We start from the raw sequence: 18813 nt of genomic DNA, 5'->3' as shown, positions 1-18813 counted from the left end.
CAGTGGGAACGTGCTACTTGACTTTTGGAACAGATGAAAGGCAGAACCAAACCACCTGCAGTCACACACCCCACAGCGTGTGTACGCACCCACCCCAAGAACACTCAATGAACACTCCATATTATTTGTGACCAGGTACATTCCTGGGAGTCACGCCTGCACATCACACTGGGGAAGATGATCTTAAACCCATGATTAAGACTTGAAACCAAACACTGCTCTTGACCCTCTGATGAGGTGAAACTGATCCGGATCTGCATCTAGAACGGCATCTTCAGATAACGATTAAATCAATCTTTACATCCCATAACTTTAACCTTACAGCTAGCTTTTTAGAAACTCAGTAGTGTCCACAACACTGGCAGAATTGAATTCACACCTGTTTTACCAAGAGGTCTCCAATGTTCTGGATTATATAATTTCGGTCACTTCCTTCTTCCAAGGATTCCTTTCGTCGCTCCTTTAATTGCAGCAGAAACTTCCCGTGCATCTCCAGCAGCTCATCCACACAGGGGAAGAGCTTGTTGATGACTGCATTTGGGAACTGCAGTTCCTCTCTCATGGCTTTGGAGTATACCTTCAGCATTATTTTCAGTGTCCTAACATGGTGCATTTCAGTCTGCATCAGTTCTGGGCAAGGAGAAATAAAAAAAAATCAAAAGTAATTTATATGCTGTGCAGTGACTAGTGAGAGACAGAAGAGGAGGCTCTGAAAGCCACCATCTTTTGCACCACCTCCTTCTTCACCACAACCTTTGCATCACTGATGTGAAGCTCTTAAATTTGCCCTGTTAATCTCCCAGCCAAGCAGTGACTGACCCTACTTATTTAACAACATCTCCCAGTTGCAGATGAGCCATTCCCTAATTGTACAGCTGGGCTTTGTTGCTTACACAGGCATACTGAAAACTATGGGTTGCTTAAAATCATTAACAGGAGGACTTATGCACGCTAAGACAGGAAACAGACTTGAAAATCTTCACTCAATTTTAGTTTTCAAGCACAAATTGGACCAAATAAAAATTATTTCTGCTTTGGTTCAAAACTGTGCCACTATGAAACAGAGAAAGCTATAAGAACAACAAATACTCTTACCATAAATGACATCTTGCCTTTTTATAACATCTTTCTTTTGCCTTTTTGCATAAGACTGTTCCACTGCAACACTCCAAGACTCTGCCTCAAACTCATGAGCGTCTGTTTCTATTTCACTTCGCAGGGACACAGAATATGCATCTAGACCAAAAGCACATTCAATTTGAATGATTATTAACTTGTTTCCCACCATATCCCTGATTACCATCATTAACAACAACAAGAGTAAAAACATCTCAGTGCTGCTTTAAGACCATGTAAGAAATTGCATAAAAATCCGGAAAAGCACAGAAATCCCATACCTTCCAGAAAAATGGAGTCTGCTGTTGAAGGTGCAAGCGAGACAACATCATCTGAAGTCTGCTTAAATTTTATAAAGCCTGATTCCCCTTCATCCATGTCTCCTGAAATGAGTCTAAACGGCCAAAGAAATTAGACCAAGGGTCCAAACCAGAACATTAACATTTTTTTAAGTTGCTTGACATAAAAAGAAAAAAGAAATTAAAAAATCCAACTACTTTAACAAGCACTTTCCTAAACTATAGTGCAATTAACTTGAAATAAATATATAAAAGCTATCGTTGCACTCCAGCTTTAAACAGTCAAATCAATTTAGCAACCTCAGCACTGAAAAAATTACAGTTTTAATGAGAGCAGCATGAGCAAGTATGCGACTTGTGGTATGACATTTTAAAAACACATCACCTGGTGACAAGCCCTAGCCAGTTCAGAGTACAAAGGGCACTTTCACTGAGAAGGGAGCAGAACTGTGGCACATAAAAAGTAAACAACTACTAACAACAGCAGATCGCTTTGAATTTGTCTACTATTTTAATCAAGGTATCCTGCAGTTTAAAACACTGCTGTCTCCTACACTAGTCAGAACCAGCACAACCCAGAATAACTGAACTCAGAAGACACTACTGAATTTCAACAAGTCTGAAGACAAATATACATACCCATGAAAACCATAATCTAGACAGAGGTACTCAAATCCTGCTCTATTTTATATGATCCCTCTCGTGACATGGTACAGAGGGACTAAAGACGAGGTGATTTAAACAACAACAAAAAAAGCTTACTGTTCAGGGAAATGAATTTCAGCACTAAAGGCTCAATAAATCTCTTTTGAGCTAGGAAGCCAACGCGAGTTCTTGCTTTGGTTCTGTAATTCTTTTCACATTGGGGGGGGTGTGGGGGCAGCAGAAGGTAGTGAATTAGCAGAGAAGCAGCTTACTTACCCAAATTTATTAACAGCTCCAGCAGTATTCAATGAAGACTGAGAATTTCCTCTCTGGGCGATAGTCATACCGAGATTCCGCGATAGTACTGGGGTGCCATCCGGTCCCAGGAGAAGACTTCGGGGCTGCTCCTTCAAAGAAGCGGCTAGAGAGGCAAAAATTGAATTGGTGCTCAGAAAGTGAGGCGTACACTGCAGGTCGCCTGCTCTCAAACCTCTCTCTGAATGCGGACGGAGAACAGACAGGATTTTGGATGTCAAGAGCTCATTGTCCAAAAAAACATTCTCATTCCATTTTCTGGAAAAGGAACCACAAAAAGACAGCTCGGGGTGAGCTGGAATGGTATTGCTTCTGCCGCTGCTTTTTGAATTTGTATTCCCCATGCTCACCACCAGCTGCCCTCAGCCTTGGCACAGTAAAGTGGCCCCAGAGATGCACTGTTTTTATACTACCTGTGATCCTTCTAGAAATGTAAAGCTGCCACTTAACTTACTGTATTGGCTAAATCAGCAGGTCTGAAGTGCAGGAAATTGGTCCCTACTGTGCCCATTTAGTGTGGAAATTGCAAAGTATCTTCTCCTTTAGTAAAACACTAGAACCTACACACAATTATTCACACCCTCCCGTATAAGGGCACAGAACGTTTCACGGCAAACAAGAAAAATCTGAGATCATATAAAAACCCCCAAGTTCTTTGCAGTGCTTACTGCTACACAGTGATTTATATCTGCATGCACACACGCTGAACGGAACAGATACCAGAGCTAAATTTAATTTTAATACTGCAGCTTTTTAATGCTTTTTTAAATCTAGACAGACTGTGAACTGGAAAGATATTTAAAACTTTAATCACTATTACACAATACAAGGAAGCCTGTAATAGACTTATAAAAAATGCATACAATTATTTAGCACTAATGTCTGTAATGAATGATAAGGAACCGGAGACAAAATACAGCCTTTTAAAAAAGGAACTTCAGAGAAGTCAAAGATGAAGAATCAGCCAGACAGTCTTTAAAACTTATCACTGACAAGGTCTGCAGCTGCCCTTTTGCCAAAGTGCTTTTAAGGACATGGGAGTGGAAGAGCTCTCATGGATCCTTGAACCCAGGACCCTGCTGTGGCAAGCAAGCTTGGTCTTGCACCCAGAGCGAACCCCTCTTCCAGTGCTGTGTCTGGGAGGCTGCTTCAGGACCTGGTGGGGTGGCGGTTCAAGAGGGTCTCCAGTTCCCAGCCAAGGTTTGTGCATCGCCAAGTTACAACTTTTCTGGTAAAAACATCGGTGTCTACCCAGCCCCAAGAGTTCCCCTTTCTCAGCCTGCACTCCTCCGTGTACCTCCACTAGCAATTAATTCTTCCTCCACTTCTGTCTTCCTCAATGAAGCACAGCTAAACGAAGGTATTCATGTTTCTCCTTATGAAACAGGTTTTTCCACATTTCTTGCTATCCCATACTCTACATCTGCTTGTCTCTCATGTCATCTTCCTTGAAACACTTGACTAGAATCATATTAGGGCTGCAGGGGAGGTTTCTTCCATGACATTTAATAGAAATGACATCACTACATCTTTTCCTGCTGGAAACACCTTTCCCAAAACCTGTTTGGGTTTGAAATCTCCTGGCTACACTCACAGCACGTTCTCAGTCTACAAACTGGGTAAACTGAGTCCTCTTCCATCATCTCCAAGTGATGAGCTCCAAGTCCACTGTCCCGAGAGAGGAGACTAATTAGATACGAGCAAGATTTGTAAAGGCGGATTTCTTAAACAAAAGCTTAAGAATAAATGTCCTCCCCTTTCCCTTTGGGGAAGTATTGAAATCATCAGCCATCAAGTTCTCTTTCTGTGCTCCACAAGCCAAGAACAGAGAGTTCTGTTTCACAATGGTAGGCCAAATCTAAAAATCTCCAGAGGCAAAACATGGGGATGGGGAGGGGAACACAAACAACACCATTTATACCTTTCTTAAAACGTATTTCTCTTTTACATTGATACAATTCCTTTGGCTTTTTTTTTTTTTGCTGGGCACTGCAGCCTGCAGCGTTATGCTGTGGGTAAAGCCGTGCAGTGCCCACGCTACCAGCCGCTCCTTTAACTTCCAGCTTCTGCTTTTGACTATGGAAAATAAGTACTGGCTGCCTGGCAGAGTCTGCACCAACAAAAAGCCATTTTCTGAGTTCAATTAGCACTGTCTGCACACTGCTGAGAGGCCCTATCGATCGCTGTTAACCTATCACACCAGACCAGACTGTATACCACAGAGCTGTTTCAACGACAAGCCCTACAGCCGACTTTTCCTATTTTCTCATTATTCCTTATGGTTTTCCATTTTAGCCTCTGCACTTTCCCCCTAAATGCACAAAACCATCCTCAATAACGCAAAGAGCCGCTTCTCCTCCTGTAACAATTATTCCCTTTGTGCTTCCTCTCGGTAAGACTCGCTTCTTAAAGAAGTAAGTACACCTTGCAACGCAAGTCAAATGATACCCAAGGAAAACACACGAAATGCACGCAGTAACGCTCAGCCGTCTTTCTTACAGCCATCAAAGCAACCAAACAGCCCAACTGCAAGGCAGAAGATAATTCTGCTCTAGTTACAGTCAATCACCTGAGCGCCAAGAAGCCTGTTCTGTTCATGCAGATCTTGTAATGGCTACAAATTAAAATGCCATTTAAATTATACGCCTGTGACTGCGATGGTCTCTTCCAGTAGCAAAAAGCTGTTTCAAAGCCTATGCTGCAATAGAGCTGTTCTTTCTTCTTGGCTTTTTTTTTTTTTCCCCCTCCCAGATCCCTTTTCCCACTTTGTTTCAACAAAGATTTATGTTCAGACCGTTAGTGCTAGCTTGTCTTAGAGATTTCTAGCAACCACTAGCTGCAGGCAAGTTTTAAATAGACAATTATGAAAATCTGATGTAAAACAAAGTTCACAGTTCTAGTCTTTTCAGAGGCCAGAGAATAGACAATCAATGAAAAACTAGCTTATTGATCCCTTTTCACCATGATATTTTGAGGTTGCACAGCAAGAAGGTATAAAGAAAAATAAAAAGATAAAAAGATAAAAACACACAGGAGATTGCTAGGAGCCTCTAAGCCATTCCCAATAGAAAAAAAAATGAAGCCATCTTATTAAAAGAGACCTTTTCTATACTTCAATAACACACTGTGTATAGCCTTTAAAACATATTAAAGAAAAAAATACAATCGAACAGATAAGCCTTGAGCACAGAAATCATTCTTTAGTACAAACCTGGGGAAATGCACTGGGACGAACTTTGTGGAGATCCAGAAGGTCTGTGCTGCAAATCTTTCTGCTATAGGAAAAAATACAATATTCTTACACATACAGACCAAACTTTCAGTCCAAAATGAATCATATTTTTCCTGTCATACAGCACTAATTGTAAGTGAAGCTGTAAACTGAAAATATAACAGATTTGACACAGTAACAGTTTTGATTTTTTCACATTCCAGAAGAATGGCATACAGACATTAACACTTTGTATAAAGAGCCCATCAAGCACAAATCAGACTGAAATAGAACCAAAAATTAAGTTATAGCTGAATTAAAGCTATGATAATAAATAATTTACTACACGAACTCAAGCCCTTTATGTCGGCAATCTTCACCTACACTTTGTTGCTGTTTCGTTTACAGCAACATCAACTACACTAACGCAGCCATTTCAACAAAAATGTGGACTGCCCATTTAAAACTGCATCTTTGGCAACTTGTACAACTCTCTCGTTCTTACAACACGAGGCTATCACAATTCGTTGAGATTCAATTTATCGAAGATGCAAAGAAATTAAGTAATACAGTCTGTAACAAACGGCTTTTGGGGAGTCTTTGCCTCACTTTGAGGATCTCATTTCTGACGTCATTCCTCCCATCGCTCTGTGCTACCCGCGCCCTCTTCGCTCTCTTCAGGAGTGGTTTGTCAGGGCTGATTCAACCATGAAAGTTTGGGATACAGTAAAGAGTGGAAATGAAAGCACCCCAGCAAGTGAATTTTTCGGTTTCAAAGGAAAATGCACAATGCCTTGAGAAGTTTAAAAGCATAAATCAAAAACCCCACAAGAACATTTCTGCCCTCAAAAGAGTTACATTCAATTGCTGAAAGCACTTCCTCTAACCTCTAATCGCCCAGGTTTGAGCTGTTCTGCTCCCCCTCACAGTACTCCCTAATCTGCTATCAGTCTCTGAAATCATCAACGCTTGCAGGTTAAAACAAACTAAAACTCCCCCAAGTATAATCAGTTCTAAGGAGGAGGAAGTGATTTTCAAAGCCAACACCAGAACAGAAAAACGACAGGTAGACAGCTGAGACCGACCTGTGACCTTGCATGCAATCACAGGCACCACGGTGACACAGATAAAAACCGACCAGCTTCGCAAGATATAAAGTTCAGCACGGTTCCAAAATGAAATCACTTATTCTGCATTGCTCAGCTTATAAATAATACGCAATTGTTATAACCAAGTTGCCCTCCACCCCTCACACTCTTCCATCAGCTCTGAGATGGCACAACCTATTAAAATACAGTGACATAAAATTCAGAGGTACCATATAATTCAATTATGTTCCCCAAAAAAGTGATGGGTTTGAGCATTCTTTTAAGGGTTAGTCAGACACAAGCACTGGTAAGTAATTTTCAGTACAGCAGTAAAACATTTCACTTTATTTTCCCTAATACACGGTCATAAATTACTGTAATGGCAAGTTAATAACTATTCGATGTCTTGAAGATGTAGGGCAAGATTCTGTACTGATGTGAACTGAAGCACTCGCACCAAATTAAAATGACTACGTCAAGCACTGCAAATTTTAAACCCCACCTTGGGTCTGGCGCTGCTGCATTCAGCCAGTAAACTCTTGCAGTTCTTATGGACATTCACTGCACAATCTGAAACACAGACAAAAAAAAAAAAAAAAAAAAGGTCTTAAATTATTCTTGTCATTCCCATCTAAGGAAAGGAAGAGTGACACAGAATTTTTTAATTTTGGAAGAGATGCAGGGTAAGCTCAGTGTTTCAGCGAGCGTCCTTGTTGGGCATGTTCTGTTCTTGACTTTACACCAAATACTCGAGCTTTTTCGATACGGCTCAGAACCGTTGATGATGCAATTCACACATGCAAGCACAAAGAGACACTAACAGCATTCTGCCCCATCTCCGCTCGCCGAGAGCACCGCTTTCCTCTTCGCAAAGGTTATTTCCACGTCTCACAATTCAAAATTGATACCGTTCAGGAAGGCAGCGACTTGGGTGGCTCCACAGGAACAGCTGCCTTTCGGTATAGAACTACAGCAAAGTTCAAAACACAGCACAGGATCGCCACAGCCCCACCACTTGTCTAGCTTCACAAAAGGACTGTTTCCAGATAAAGGAATTAAAGCAGCCTTCTCTCACCCAAAAGGCATAAAACCATTTGTAGTACAGTAAAACCCAATCTCTTTTTTTCCTTACTACTGCTTGAGAAAACAGGCTGACAATTGGTAGTGTCAAGTATTTTCTGCAGTCTTTCTCCCCATCTACAAAATAAGATCCTTCATCAAAAGCAGAAGCAGGACTCCAGCAACTCAGACAGTAAAGGAAATCAGGATTTGTTTCTTCCCATATATTTCAGGCACGCCTGTCAAAAGAGAAATAGAGCAAAACTGGGAAGATGAACACATCTGCTAGAGACAAGCCTGTTTATGTTTAAAGCACAGAGGAAAAACTATTTAAGGTCTCTCCATCCAAACAGAACTCTCGCCCGCACCTGGCGCCGAGACGAAGGCTCCTGGCTAACGCAGAGAAATGCTCACTTCTAAGTGTTTTCCATAGTTACAGCAAAACTCTGAGAACAGGAGCAAAATGCTTACTTGGCCTCAAACATGAATAAATTAATAAAGATATAAATACAAGAGAGACAGACAAACTGAGTGCACAGACCCAGAAGACGCTTATGTGTTATGCAACTTCCACAAGTGGGGGAAAGGAGAGCAGAACACTGCACTTTGAGCGCCTGCCACAAAAAAATGCCACAAAAGCAATCACCTCCCACAACTCCTCTCTTATTTGTGATGTTTCTACCAATATCGCACCCCGTGCAACAAAACAAAAGGCACTGTATCTAAGTTCAAATGTACGTGCCTCTGCAAATGCATGACAAAAACGCCTCAAAATTATTCACTTGCTAAAACGACGCAGAGAATACCAAATACATTCGCTATTTCAGCATTGCTATGGCCTCCACCTACCCTCAGAAAATGAAGAGCTTGTTAAAAGACACGCCACAACCACAAACAACTAGTTGACAATGGAAACCCCTCTCCTCCCGAGACAAAGGAGCAAACTGTAGGACAAAAATCACCACACAAAAGGAAACAGAAAAAATTCTCCATGACGTCAAGCTGGGCTGGATCCGAGTCCAGCTCCCAGGCGGGTTCTCTTCAGGGCAGAGCACACCGATGGAGGGAAGTGTTCACACAGCCACTGCCCTCCCGCGCAGCCCCGCGACATCACCTCTTCTCTTTAAATCCTCTCCATTCATCTGGAATTGTGTCATGTCTTCACCCACAAACGTTTTATCAAACTTCAGGCATTCATATTCCCTGACATTTATGTATCTTCAGTGACCACATTCGATAATTCTCTTCTTATTAATGATTAGTGGGACCAATTCTACTTCAGAAGCTTGGGTCCCTCGTTCAGCTAACTGTAAAAGGGATATCAACTTAAAAATCTATTTCAAATTTAAAATCATGCGCTTGCTCTGTTAAAGGTAACAGCTTCTATCGCTCTCAGTAGGTATTTTTCACTTAATCAGCTGACATACCTAGTAGTGCTGTGTATTAGTTCCCTATGCAGCTGAAAGATTCTTTACACAATGGAAGAACATACTAGAAAACAGGAAAATGCTACAGAAAAGCCTCAGAAAATTGCACTTGAACGTAAGGACTCGAATCTCTACGAGACTATTTGACATGCAATTAACGTAACGATTTCCAAGTGGCATTATTTTTGCCCACGTAAGAGAATTTTGAACACTGACAGGAGAATCAGCCTGTTTTATAAGCACACTTCATTTCATAAAATATGCTCCAGCTTTCCCTATTCAACACCCTTTTTCAGGCAGCGCTGAACCAACCACACTCCGACCAAGGATGAGAACAAGCATTTGAATACTAGTGAATTCGATTTCCTTTTTCTGCACCTAAGATCTCTTTGCACTCTTTATTCTTCTGGACAGCCTCTCTGAACAGGGTATTAGAGAACCGCAGGGGTCAAGAGAACAGCAAAGAGAAGAATGAGGGACAGAGGAGAAGGGACAAGAACCTGCACACACTGAGACTGATATTTAAGAGCAGAGATACACACGAGGGGTTGTTATAGACGTACAGAAATAACAGATATCTAACCTTAGAAAACACAGACGGCCATCCAAAGAAAAGGAACGTGGGTAAACTCCAAACTGACAGGGAAAAATACTTTGACATGTACCATCAGTAACTGGCAGCGTTTGGTCTTATTCAGATCAAGACCTTAGGAAGGTACAAAACCGAAACGGACAGTTATGTCGGCAAGCTCTTCTCAAGCTGGAGAGGCACAGAAAGTATTCCTGAGAAAGACAGAGCTACGAACTGAGGACTTCCACCCGGGCTCTTCCCTTCCTCTTCCCCACCTTCTCCTCCCTCGATCTCTCATTGGAATGGCAAGAAGATTAATTTGGCCCGGAAAAACAGATCCTCCAAAGGATTTCATTTGTACACAGAGCAGTTAAACTGCCTACGCCCTCAGGAGGTCCAAGGACTTGTGTTACCTCGACCGAATGGGGACAGGACCACCGCTGCTAGAGCCAAAGGTACAACAGCGATCCAGCACACAGCATGGAAACTAAACAAACCCACCACGGTTGTTTCTGGGCTGAAATCAACAGTTTTGGAAGTAAGATTGAGAATTCTGGGATCACCACATTATCCCACATCTGCTTACTACAGGGACTGTCACTGTGTCCGGGCTCTAGCGCCAGCGATGACCCACTGCTCACTGATAGACTGAAACAGGGGCCTCATCCAGCAGAGAAATATTTAAGACCAAGATTCTCATAAACATCATACAAGATCCTGTTCATGACTGAGGGCAACGAAATTAATATGTGGTATAATAAAAAAACCCTTCCCCTATTAATGAGATGCTTTCCCAACAGCTCACAGAAACCAATTCACAACTTAAAGAGCGTTTTGTTGGACGACACATTACGGTGCCCAAAAGCAAACACTGGCTCACAGTATGCAAGAGGACAATGAACCTCACTGAAAAAGGGCAGGCGAATACATTTTCTCCCCCAGCTGGAATACCTTCCAGTGACCAGACACTGGCAATGTCCTATAAACGTCTTCCAGAATTGGATTCCAGGACAAATCTATGACTCACCAGATATTATGAGTATTATGACCCTGACCTTTGGTCTGGAATGGTACTGCCCAATAAAATAACTCTTAAAAAGCCATTTGCTAACAACGACAACTAACTGGGAGATATGCTGTGCTTAATCTAAAAATTGAACTACTGACTTTCTTTTCCCCCCTCAAGCATATGGGGTTTATTTATTTATTTTTTTTTAAATGACAGACTAAAAAACCCCTTTAAAACAGCTAAGTTCAGGCAGGGACACCTTTTAACAGTGATTCTAAAGACAAAAAGAGTTCCAGCATATTCTAATGCTAAGGATATATTCACCACCTATTAAATCCAACCAGCAGAAGAACGCTATGGACAACATAGTCTTCTTGTGAAATTAATTTTTTTTTCTGTTTTCAAACACCTGATGCTTCAGGGATCAAAGAGAATCTCTTCCCCCTTTCCTCAGCCTTACACCACACGAGGTAATTCCTCTCTCTTGAGCTGATAAAGGAAGCAACTTGCATACCAATGCTTAACATAGAACATAAAATCTGAATTTATACACTGAGATACACAACAGCTGAGAACCGTTTCAAAGAACTACAGCATTCCAGAAAAAGCAGAGTGACTTTGTGATAAATCCCCTCAGGGAAGAGGAGGGGTTTCAGTGGAACATAAAGAAGTTTCTGTATTCGGTAAACCCAGGTCAGGTATCTTCAGGAACTCAGAGCAGTTTGTCCTAGTGGCTTCGGTGACCAGTGTTTACTTGTTTCGCTAATTCACCTAATTACGCAGCGACAGAAGCCAAAACCTGGAAGGGTGCAGGGTGATGAGACACTCCACGTTCTGAGGGAGAGACAGTCCCCACGAGAGAGCAACAACACTAAATTATCAAGTTTCAGCTTCCCTGTTAAAGCGTTCCTCTTTGTCTCCACAAACAACCTATAATTACTTTCTCCCTGTATCTGGTTTTCTTGTCAAAATATCAGATAGATGGACGGGGGGTGGGGGGGGTTGTGTCATTCCCAACACTGCCAGTTCTGGTGGCCTCGGGGTTTTCTGTAAGCACTGAAACCCCAACTGAACAAACGAAGAGCCGATGTTTCCGGTTTTTAAACAATGCAAAGTAAAATTAGCATATTATCCTACAGGAAATACGAGTACCATGTCAATTCTCTCACGCTGAGCCCTTCCCCCATTCTACAGGAACGCTACAGAACTGAAGCAGCAACTATGACAATCATAAAAGGTATTTAAAATATTTCATAGGTAAACATTAGGTGGAACTACAACGCACAATGTCTGATGGCTCCTGTTCGAGAGTCATATTTCATGGGTTTATTTTTTTTACCATACCAAAGATAAACAATTACCTTATGGCTTTATAAATTTTCTAAGAAGCACCAAATAAAAAAAGCTACCTATAAAACTCTCGCTTAAGAGGGGAGTGAGAAGCAGCCATTTCTTCTCTTGGTTTACCCAGAAGACACACAGCTACTGCAGTAACAAAGCCACCACAGTACTCAGAAATTTTGCTTATTTATTAGAGCAGCAAACCCAAATACGGTACCAAAAGCATTCAGAAAGCTATTTCTTTGAATCACCCCATTTCCCCCCTCCTCCTCCAAAATCCTCCCCGCTCCTACCTGGGTTTCCTTTCCAGCACATACAAGCTAAGCCTACAATCTGATATTATCCCCCGCTTCTCTCTCTAACATGCCAGGGCTGTGGAACATTTAAAATGGGTCAGTCATCACAATTGCGGGTAAGGAGAAGTTTTCGCCATTTTTTTAAAGGCATTTAAGGGCTTTTTATGCACATCCTGGACTTTTCTCACTCCTGCAGCACTAGCGCTACGCGTGTAGGGAACCGAGAAGACGAGGTGCAGGATTTTACTACCACAAGCGTAAGGATGCTCAGACACGAGCTGTGGCACAAATTGAACCACTTTCACCTCAGGCTACACCAGCTCGCCTCCCTAACGCACACAGTAATACTTCAGCCCCTCCTTTAGCCCCCCCAAAACAGGTCTCTACTTTAAAGCCTGCATCTCCACAAGCTACGCCCTGTCCCCCAGATTAAGCCTTGAGCTGCTAACGCTGGGACGGCTGTAAACCCTGCAGGATTTGCCACGAAAGGGAAGACCAACCCGCTGCCCTGGCCCCACTCCGCATCTCCCCCGCTGCCGGAGGAGGCCGGCCTTGTCCCGCTGCGGGACGGTGCGAGGCGGCAGCGGCCGGCGGGCAGCATCCCCCCCTTGCCCCCCGCAGAAAACCCCCTCAAGCGCGGGCACTGCGGAGCCCCAGGAGCAGCGCTGCTCCCCCCCCCCCCCCCCCCCGGGGACCGGGGGCGGCCGGTCACCGGGCCGCGGCCTCCCACGGCCCTGGGGAGGTGTCGGGGGGGCGCTCCCAGTGCCGGGAGGGCTCGCTAAGGCCGGGAGGGGGAGGCGCCGCGGGGAGCCGGGGGCCGAGGCTCGGGGCGCCGGCGGGCGCGCTGACACCCCGGTCTCTTACCGGACTCCCCGGGGAGCCGCCGGTTGCACTCTCGGTCCCGGGAGCCGCCGCCACAGCAACAGGAAACACCCCCGTGTCCCGGAAGGAAAAGGGAGACGAGGCTGCGCGCCTGCGCGCCAGGGCCCGGCCGAGGGCGGGAGGTCCCGGTCCCCTCAGGGAGGGAGCGGTTGTCCCCGCACCCCGCGGTCCCCTCAGGGCGGGCACGGTCACCCGCACCCCGCGGTCCCCTCAGCCCGTTGCCGGGGGGGGGGAGGCGGCCGGAGCCGAGAGCCACCAGGCCTCTCCCTGACGAGGGTCCCAGGCCGCCCTCCCCGAGCCCGGGAACCGCTCCGGCCTCTCCCCTGCCCCAGCCGGCGGCTGTAAATAACCGCCCCGCACCGCGGGGGATCTCCAGGGGAGCTGCCTTCCATCAGCGCCTGGCTGCGGCGGGAACAAAGGCTCAACAGGCCCTTAACGGATGGGCTGTAGCATCCCCAGTGACAGCTTTAACATGGTAGTTCATGTGTTTGCGCGGCGCCTGGGACTTAATCTAAATATATAGTCTGTGACTAAAAGCCTGGTGGGGTTTGCTATTCAAAACATGGTGAGGTGTTCGCACCGCTCCAGCCAAGGCGAGGTTGGGGTGCCAGTTTCCTTGTCCACCCCGCGACTGTGAGTGCCTGCCCCGGCCTTCGCAAGTGACCCCTGTGCCGAGAAACGGCGAAAGCAAAGGGGAATGATCTTCACTATCAGCAGATTCCTGCACTGACTTGAATAACTAAACTGCTCGCTTGGAAAAAAATACGTTTTCTGTGACACCAGTAAGGTTCAACCTAGTCCTAGCACCAGGCTGCTGAAGTCATCTGTGCAGGGAGGAAAAGTCAGAAGAGTTCCTGACCTAACCTTGCCTCCTGATCTATGATTCACCCTGAGGATTTACGGCACTGGTCTCCATCACAAGTTTGTCATATTTTAAATCACACACATCCAAGTTGCCTATCAAACTTGAAAATGCAACGTACACGGTTACAAAACAAACTTCCCTCTCAAAATCCACCCTACTGCTTTCCCGCGCTGCTTTGAAAGAACCTGCCACCGTTTGGGCTGGAAATGAGCTGAAATCCTAGACTACCATGGGACCAATATTGTCTCTGGTTTCCACACTGCGACCTGTTTAATCGATTTTGTTTTTCTCCTCATCTTATAGTTGCAAGCTTTTCAGAAATGTTCCCTTTTGTGCTGCTTCCGTACAGGACTAAGTACAATAAGGTCCCAGTTGTTTATTGGGGCCTCTCAGCACTACAGAGAAATAATCATTAAATAAAGCGGTTTCAGGGTAAACAGCTGGCTGTCACTTGGTGACAGATTAATCCTTAGACACTTCAAACTTTGTGCCTCGCTGTAATATAAAATAAAGCGGCGCAGATTGCCCAACTACAGCTGTCACAGAGAGAACGTGCTGTGCTTGTGCGGCTGGCCTCAGGGCATCTCCACAAAATCAGCGCAAAATCTGGCACAGCAACCAGCTGAAAGACTCCGTAGCTTAGAGCTAATGTTTGGAACGCAAAGAAGAGAATAGCACCAACTTTCTAATCCTGTGTAATTCTATAATAACAAGAGTTTTCGTACTGAATGAGTTGCAGGTCGATTGCTGTCATGCAGCCCTACGCCAAGCGTACAAGACCCTGAGGTTTTACCAGGGAATGCAAGGAGCAGCACCCTGGACATGTTCCAGAGGAAGGCGATACTGCCCGCATATGAAAAGAAAGTGAAAATCAGAAAAGGAGAAGCACCGAGAATAGGATATTCTTCAGCTTCCTTTTCTGAAACCTCTATAGCTTGGTAGAGCCAGCCCTATGTCAGCAGAGTCATAGCTCAGTCAGAGTTTCCTCTGAAACCAGCACTGCAGACCACTTTCACATTTGCTTTAGATCCTGCACTGCTGGTTTATAACCGCACTAACCCCACAGCCCATCGCAGTCGCTCTGGTTTCGCCTGTTTTATTTGGACCCCTGTCAGTAATCATTTATTCCGAGCGGGACTCCCAGCCCATTTATCACTGTCACCATGTTGCAGCAGCCTAGGACAGACGGACAGTCCTGCACAGCCTGTATTATTCAGGAAGATCCATTAAACTGAGCACCTTCTCTTAAAGAAGAGGCATTTGTCTGAAGCCTGCCAAACGCTTTGGTTGCAGCTATAGTTTCCTTTTGAAGAGGATGGTCGATCTGACCTCCCTACGGGGGCCAGGGCTCTTATCTTTCCCATAAAGTAAGGGAGATGTGACTCTCAACTAAAGAAGATGTCGAAGACCCACGGCTACCCCAGTGTCCGAGCTCAAGTCGCTAGGAGGGAAGCCTCCAGCCATCTCTATTCCATGGCATATCCTTGGCTCGCCTCCACGGCACAGCCTGCTTGGAGAGCTCTCCTCCTGTCAGGGCTTTCCTGGGACTCATCTAACTCCTGTTGCATAAACTCTGGAAGCATGTTTATAGGAGAGGATTAATTGAGGCACAGAACCTCCTCCACCCTTGGCAGTAAAGGCTCAAAAGGAGCTTTCTCCATTTCCAGGTGAACAATAAACCTAGAGACTCACAGCTCAAAGTTTACATAACAGTGAAGTTTGGGTGGCCACTGTTGTCGAGATCCCAGGGCCTGCAATCCTTCCTGTTTGTTTCTCATCCCTGCCAGGCTCCCAACATCATGTCTGTGAGACTCTGAAACTGGAGCTGCAGAAACTCTCCTGCACCTCTAGCCTTGACACGCACCACAGCCTCCTTCCCCCCCCTTCCCCGGAAGACTTTGTGCTGCATGTGGTGAGGATAGATGGGAGGACTCTGGTGGGAGAGGGAAACAAGTGACCGTGTGCAGGGCCACCCAGGCTGCCTACCTTCTGCACAGCTCACAGGCACGTTTCTAGCAGAACGATGATTCCTGAATTAAAAGCAGAATTCCTCCTGCTGTTACCTTCTCTAATAAGAAGAGCTCTCACACCTCTATTTCATCACAGCCATGGAAGCCACCAGACTTGTTGTGTCTACTGGACAGTGAAAAGACTTCAGGCTTCCTAATCATTTCCCCATCCTTCCTCCCCCTGGCTTCAACTCATCCCTTTCTTTAACCACCATCTTTTCTTGTCTTTTCTTTCTATCAGCCTGTTTTGTCTTCTACCACGTGGTGGTGCTGCAGTTAAAAATACCATGGAGATAAATAACACAAACAGCAGCACCTGACCATGAGATGGACGGGGGAGCTGGCCGAGGGCCAAAGCGTATAGATGGGGAAATGTGAGTTCATCAGGAGAAAACAAGAGGAGCAGCCAAATATCCTCAGACCCTGACAGCAACTACAGCTCAGACTGAGCGCTGACAGAGCAGCTCGCGCTTCTGAAACGTCGGCCTGCCGCTCCAGCTACGCGGTGGCCGTGAAGGTTGCTTTTCAAGAGCCCTATCGGTGACTTGTCAGGAGACCACGCACGGCTCTGAGCTGCAAAAATGGGAGACAGTGATATCGACTAACAGCTCCGCCACCCAGAAGCAGCTCACAAAGGTTTCAACCCAGGATAATCCAAATACAGGCACTCTCAAGCTAACAGCTGTCACCCAACAAGTCCCAATCCAGATCTGACCACAGACAGGCCATTAATTTCAATGAGCATCTCAGAACCCTGCCCGATTGTTCAGCCTCAGCTCCAGTCACCGCAAAGGGAACGCAGAAAAATGAGCTCTGGTGCCCACGTCAGCCTGGGCCGCGTATCCCTGAGCAGCCCGGAAAGCCAAAAGAGATGTCACAGAGTCCCAAACACAAACCAGCTCCTCAGCAGCCTTGGAGTTTTTCTCCTGAATATTAGCAAGACTCAAGAACACAGATTCCTCATGGGAAGGCTGGGAAACAAGCTGAAAGTCTCTATAACTCATGTTCAAGCCCCGCGCATTTATGATGGACGACGATACGCCAAGCCGTACTCCCATTTCAACAGCCAGCTCCGACTGCTTGCACTCCAGATCACAGACCTCCGTAGAGGTTGTCCAGAGAAGAATCACTCACACCGGCAACGGCCTCAGAGTTCCCAAGACCGTACAGAGCAGGGCTCCAAGCTCCTGGAGCACTGGGCATCTAGGACTGTCTGGATCCTCTCAGGTTCAGGTATTTTTGGTGAAGCAACATGCAGGGCTGCAAACAGAGCCTCTGCTAGGAGGTTCCTCAGACAAGAGTGACAAGGCGTATCTCTGCCTCCTCCCGTAACTTTTAGGTTCTCTCTAAATATCCACAAAGCACTTGCTCTTATTCAGCTCCCTGAACTTCCCTACTTTTTGCTGTTCACTGACAGCCGGGCCTGTGGTGCTTTTCAATGTCCCTCCAGCTGCTCTGAAGGGAAAACACGCTTCTCAGCACATGTCCAAGGGCAGCCAGTTCTTTTATGCCCCAAGAAGGTTTTACTGACCTTAAGAGCCTCTGAGAGACCCTTACCGGAGAGTGAGCATTGCTTGAGGACACAGAGTAGAGAAAGAGAGCAATTCTTTCCCTTCCAGATTTTCTCTGCCCACAGACAATCCCTTGGGAATTAAAATGTTCTTCAGTGCCCTGAGTACCTGCCCCAAAGAGGAGGGACAGGGTTTGTCCATCAGCCAAAGCCATGCAGCAATGCCACAGTGAATGCAGTGGGAGGAGAGAGTCCCACGCACGCTGGCAAAGGAGCAGCTGCTGTTCCTGTGCACTGCTGACACCTGAAAAATCAACAATCTCACCCATGCAGGTCTTGGGAGGCAACATTGGACTTTTGTGTTAGTTAATAAAGTTTTGGATGCTCTAGAAATCCCTGTGCCCGTGCACAGGGCAGATGCTGAGCTGACACATCACTGCAGCTGTGAAAAACAGCCTGAAAGATCCAGCTTCACCCAGACAGCAGGGCTATGTGCTTGGGCAAAGCAGAACTTTGTGAAAGAAAAAAAACCAATAAAATGAAGGAAAAGTTGACCTAGAACCCTCCTTGGGGGAAAGGGGCAGGAAATGGTCAAATGGCCAAAGAAAATGAGGATGAAACTATTGCCAGGCAGGATTTAGAGATCATTTAGACTGTCTGGAGAAACAACCAAGCCAGGCCAAGCAGGGTGGTGGGGTGCAGCCAAGCCAGGCAGAAAAGCGAAGCAATCCATGGGGCTGATTTAAGCAGGGAAATGGCCGGCCTGGGCCGGAGGGGCAGCTGGGGGGGCGGGTTGCAGCCAGGCTGGGTCAGAGCCAGACAGTGACAGCCATACTCACTCAGGCACTGCAGACCACTTTTATTCACAAGAGGTTTGGCACACAGCGAGCAGCTGGTGCAACTGGAGAAAACCCCTGGCACAAGCTGGTGCCTATTGATCTCTTTCCACCTCTCTTTTGGCTCCTTTGTCTCTTTCTCCTTCTCTTTCTCTTTTGGCTGCTCTTTGTTCTTACCCTGGAAGGAGAGAAAAACACAGCTCGGTTACAGGCCTCTCACTGCCCGCACATTCCTTTCCCTGCCGGTAAAAACAAGCATGGAGAACCTTTGGGACGGTGGTGCTTTTCCCAAACGTCTTCCTAAGTCCCTCTAGTCTAGGTCCATGAGTGATGA

General features: G+C 45.7%; 1 protein-coding gene across 1 annotated transcript in view; it reads right to left on the bottom strand.

The window, feature by feature from the left end:
• Positions 1–18813, bottom strand: part of ARHGEF18 (Rho/Rac guanine nucleotide exchange factor 18) — a 46106-nt gene that overhangs the window by 15717 nt on the left and 11576 nt on the right. Inside the window, exons 10-16 of the mRNA XM_086477390.1 lie at positions 18483–18657; positions 7177–7244; positions 5587–5650; positions 2337–2481; positions 1398–1510; positions 1096–1236; positions 380–630 (exon numbers count right to left, since the gene is read on the bottom strand). Coding sequence (XP_086333516.1) covers positions 380–630; positions 1096–1236; positions 1398–1510; positions 2337–2481; positions 5587–5650; positions 7177–7244; positions 18483–18657 — 957 coding nt within the window. The remainder of the gene's footprint in view (positions 1–379; positions 631–1095; positions 1237–1397; positions 1511–2336; positions 2482–5586; positions 5651–7176; positions 7245–18482; positions 18658–18813) is intronic.

This window comes from Leptosomus discolor, chromosome 24 (assembly GCF_034619465.1).
Source record: "Leptosomus discolor isolate bLepDis1 chromosome 24, bLepDis1.hap2, whole genome shotgun sequence".
Lineage (NCBI taxonomy): Eukaryota > Metazoa > Chordata > Aves > Leptosomiformes > Leptosomidae > Leptosomus > Leptosomus discolor.
The sequence above is the reverse complement of the archived record's forward strand: the minus strand, read 5'-3'. Positions and strand labels throughout refer to the sequence as shown.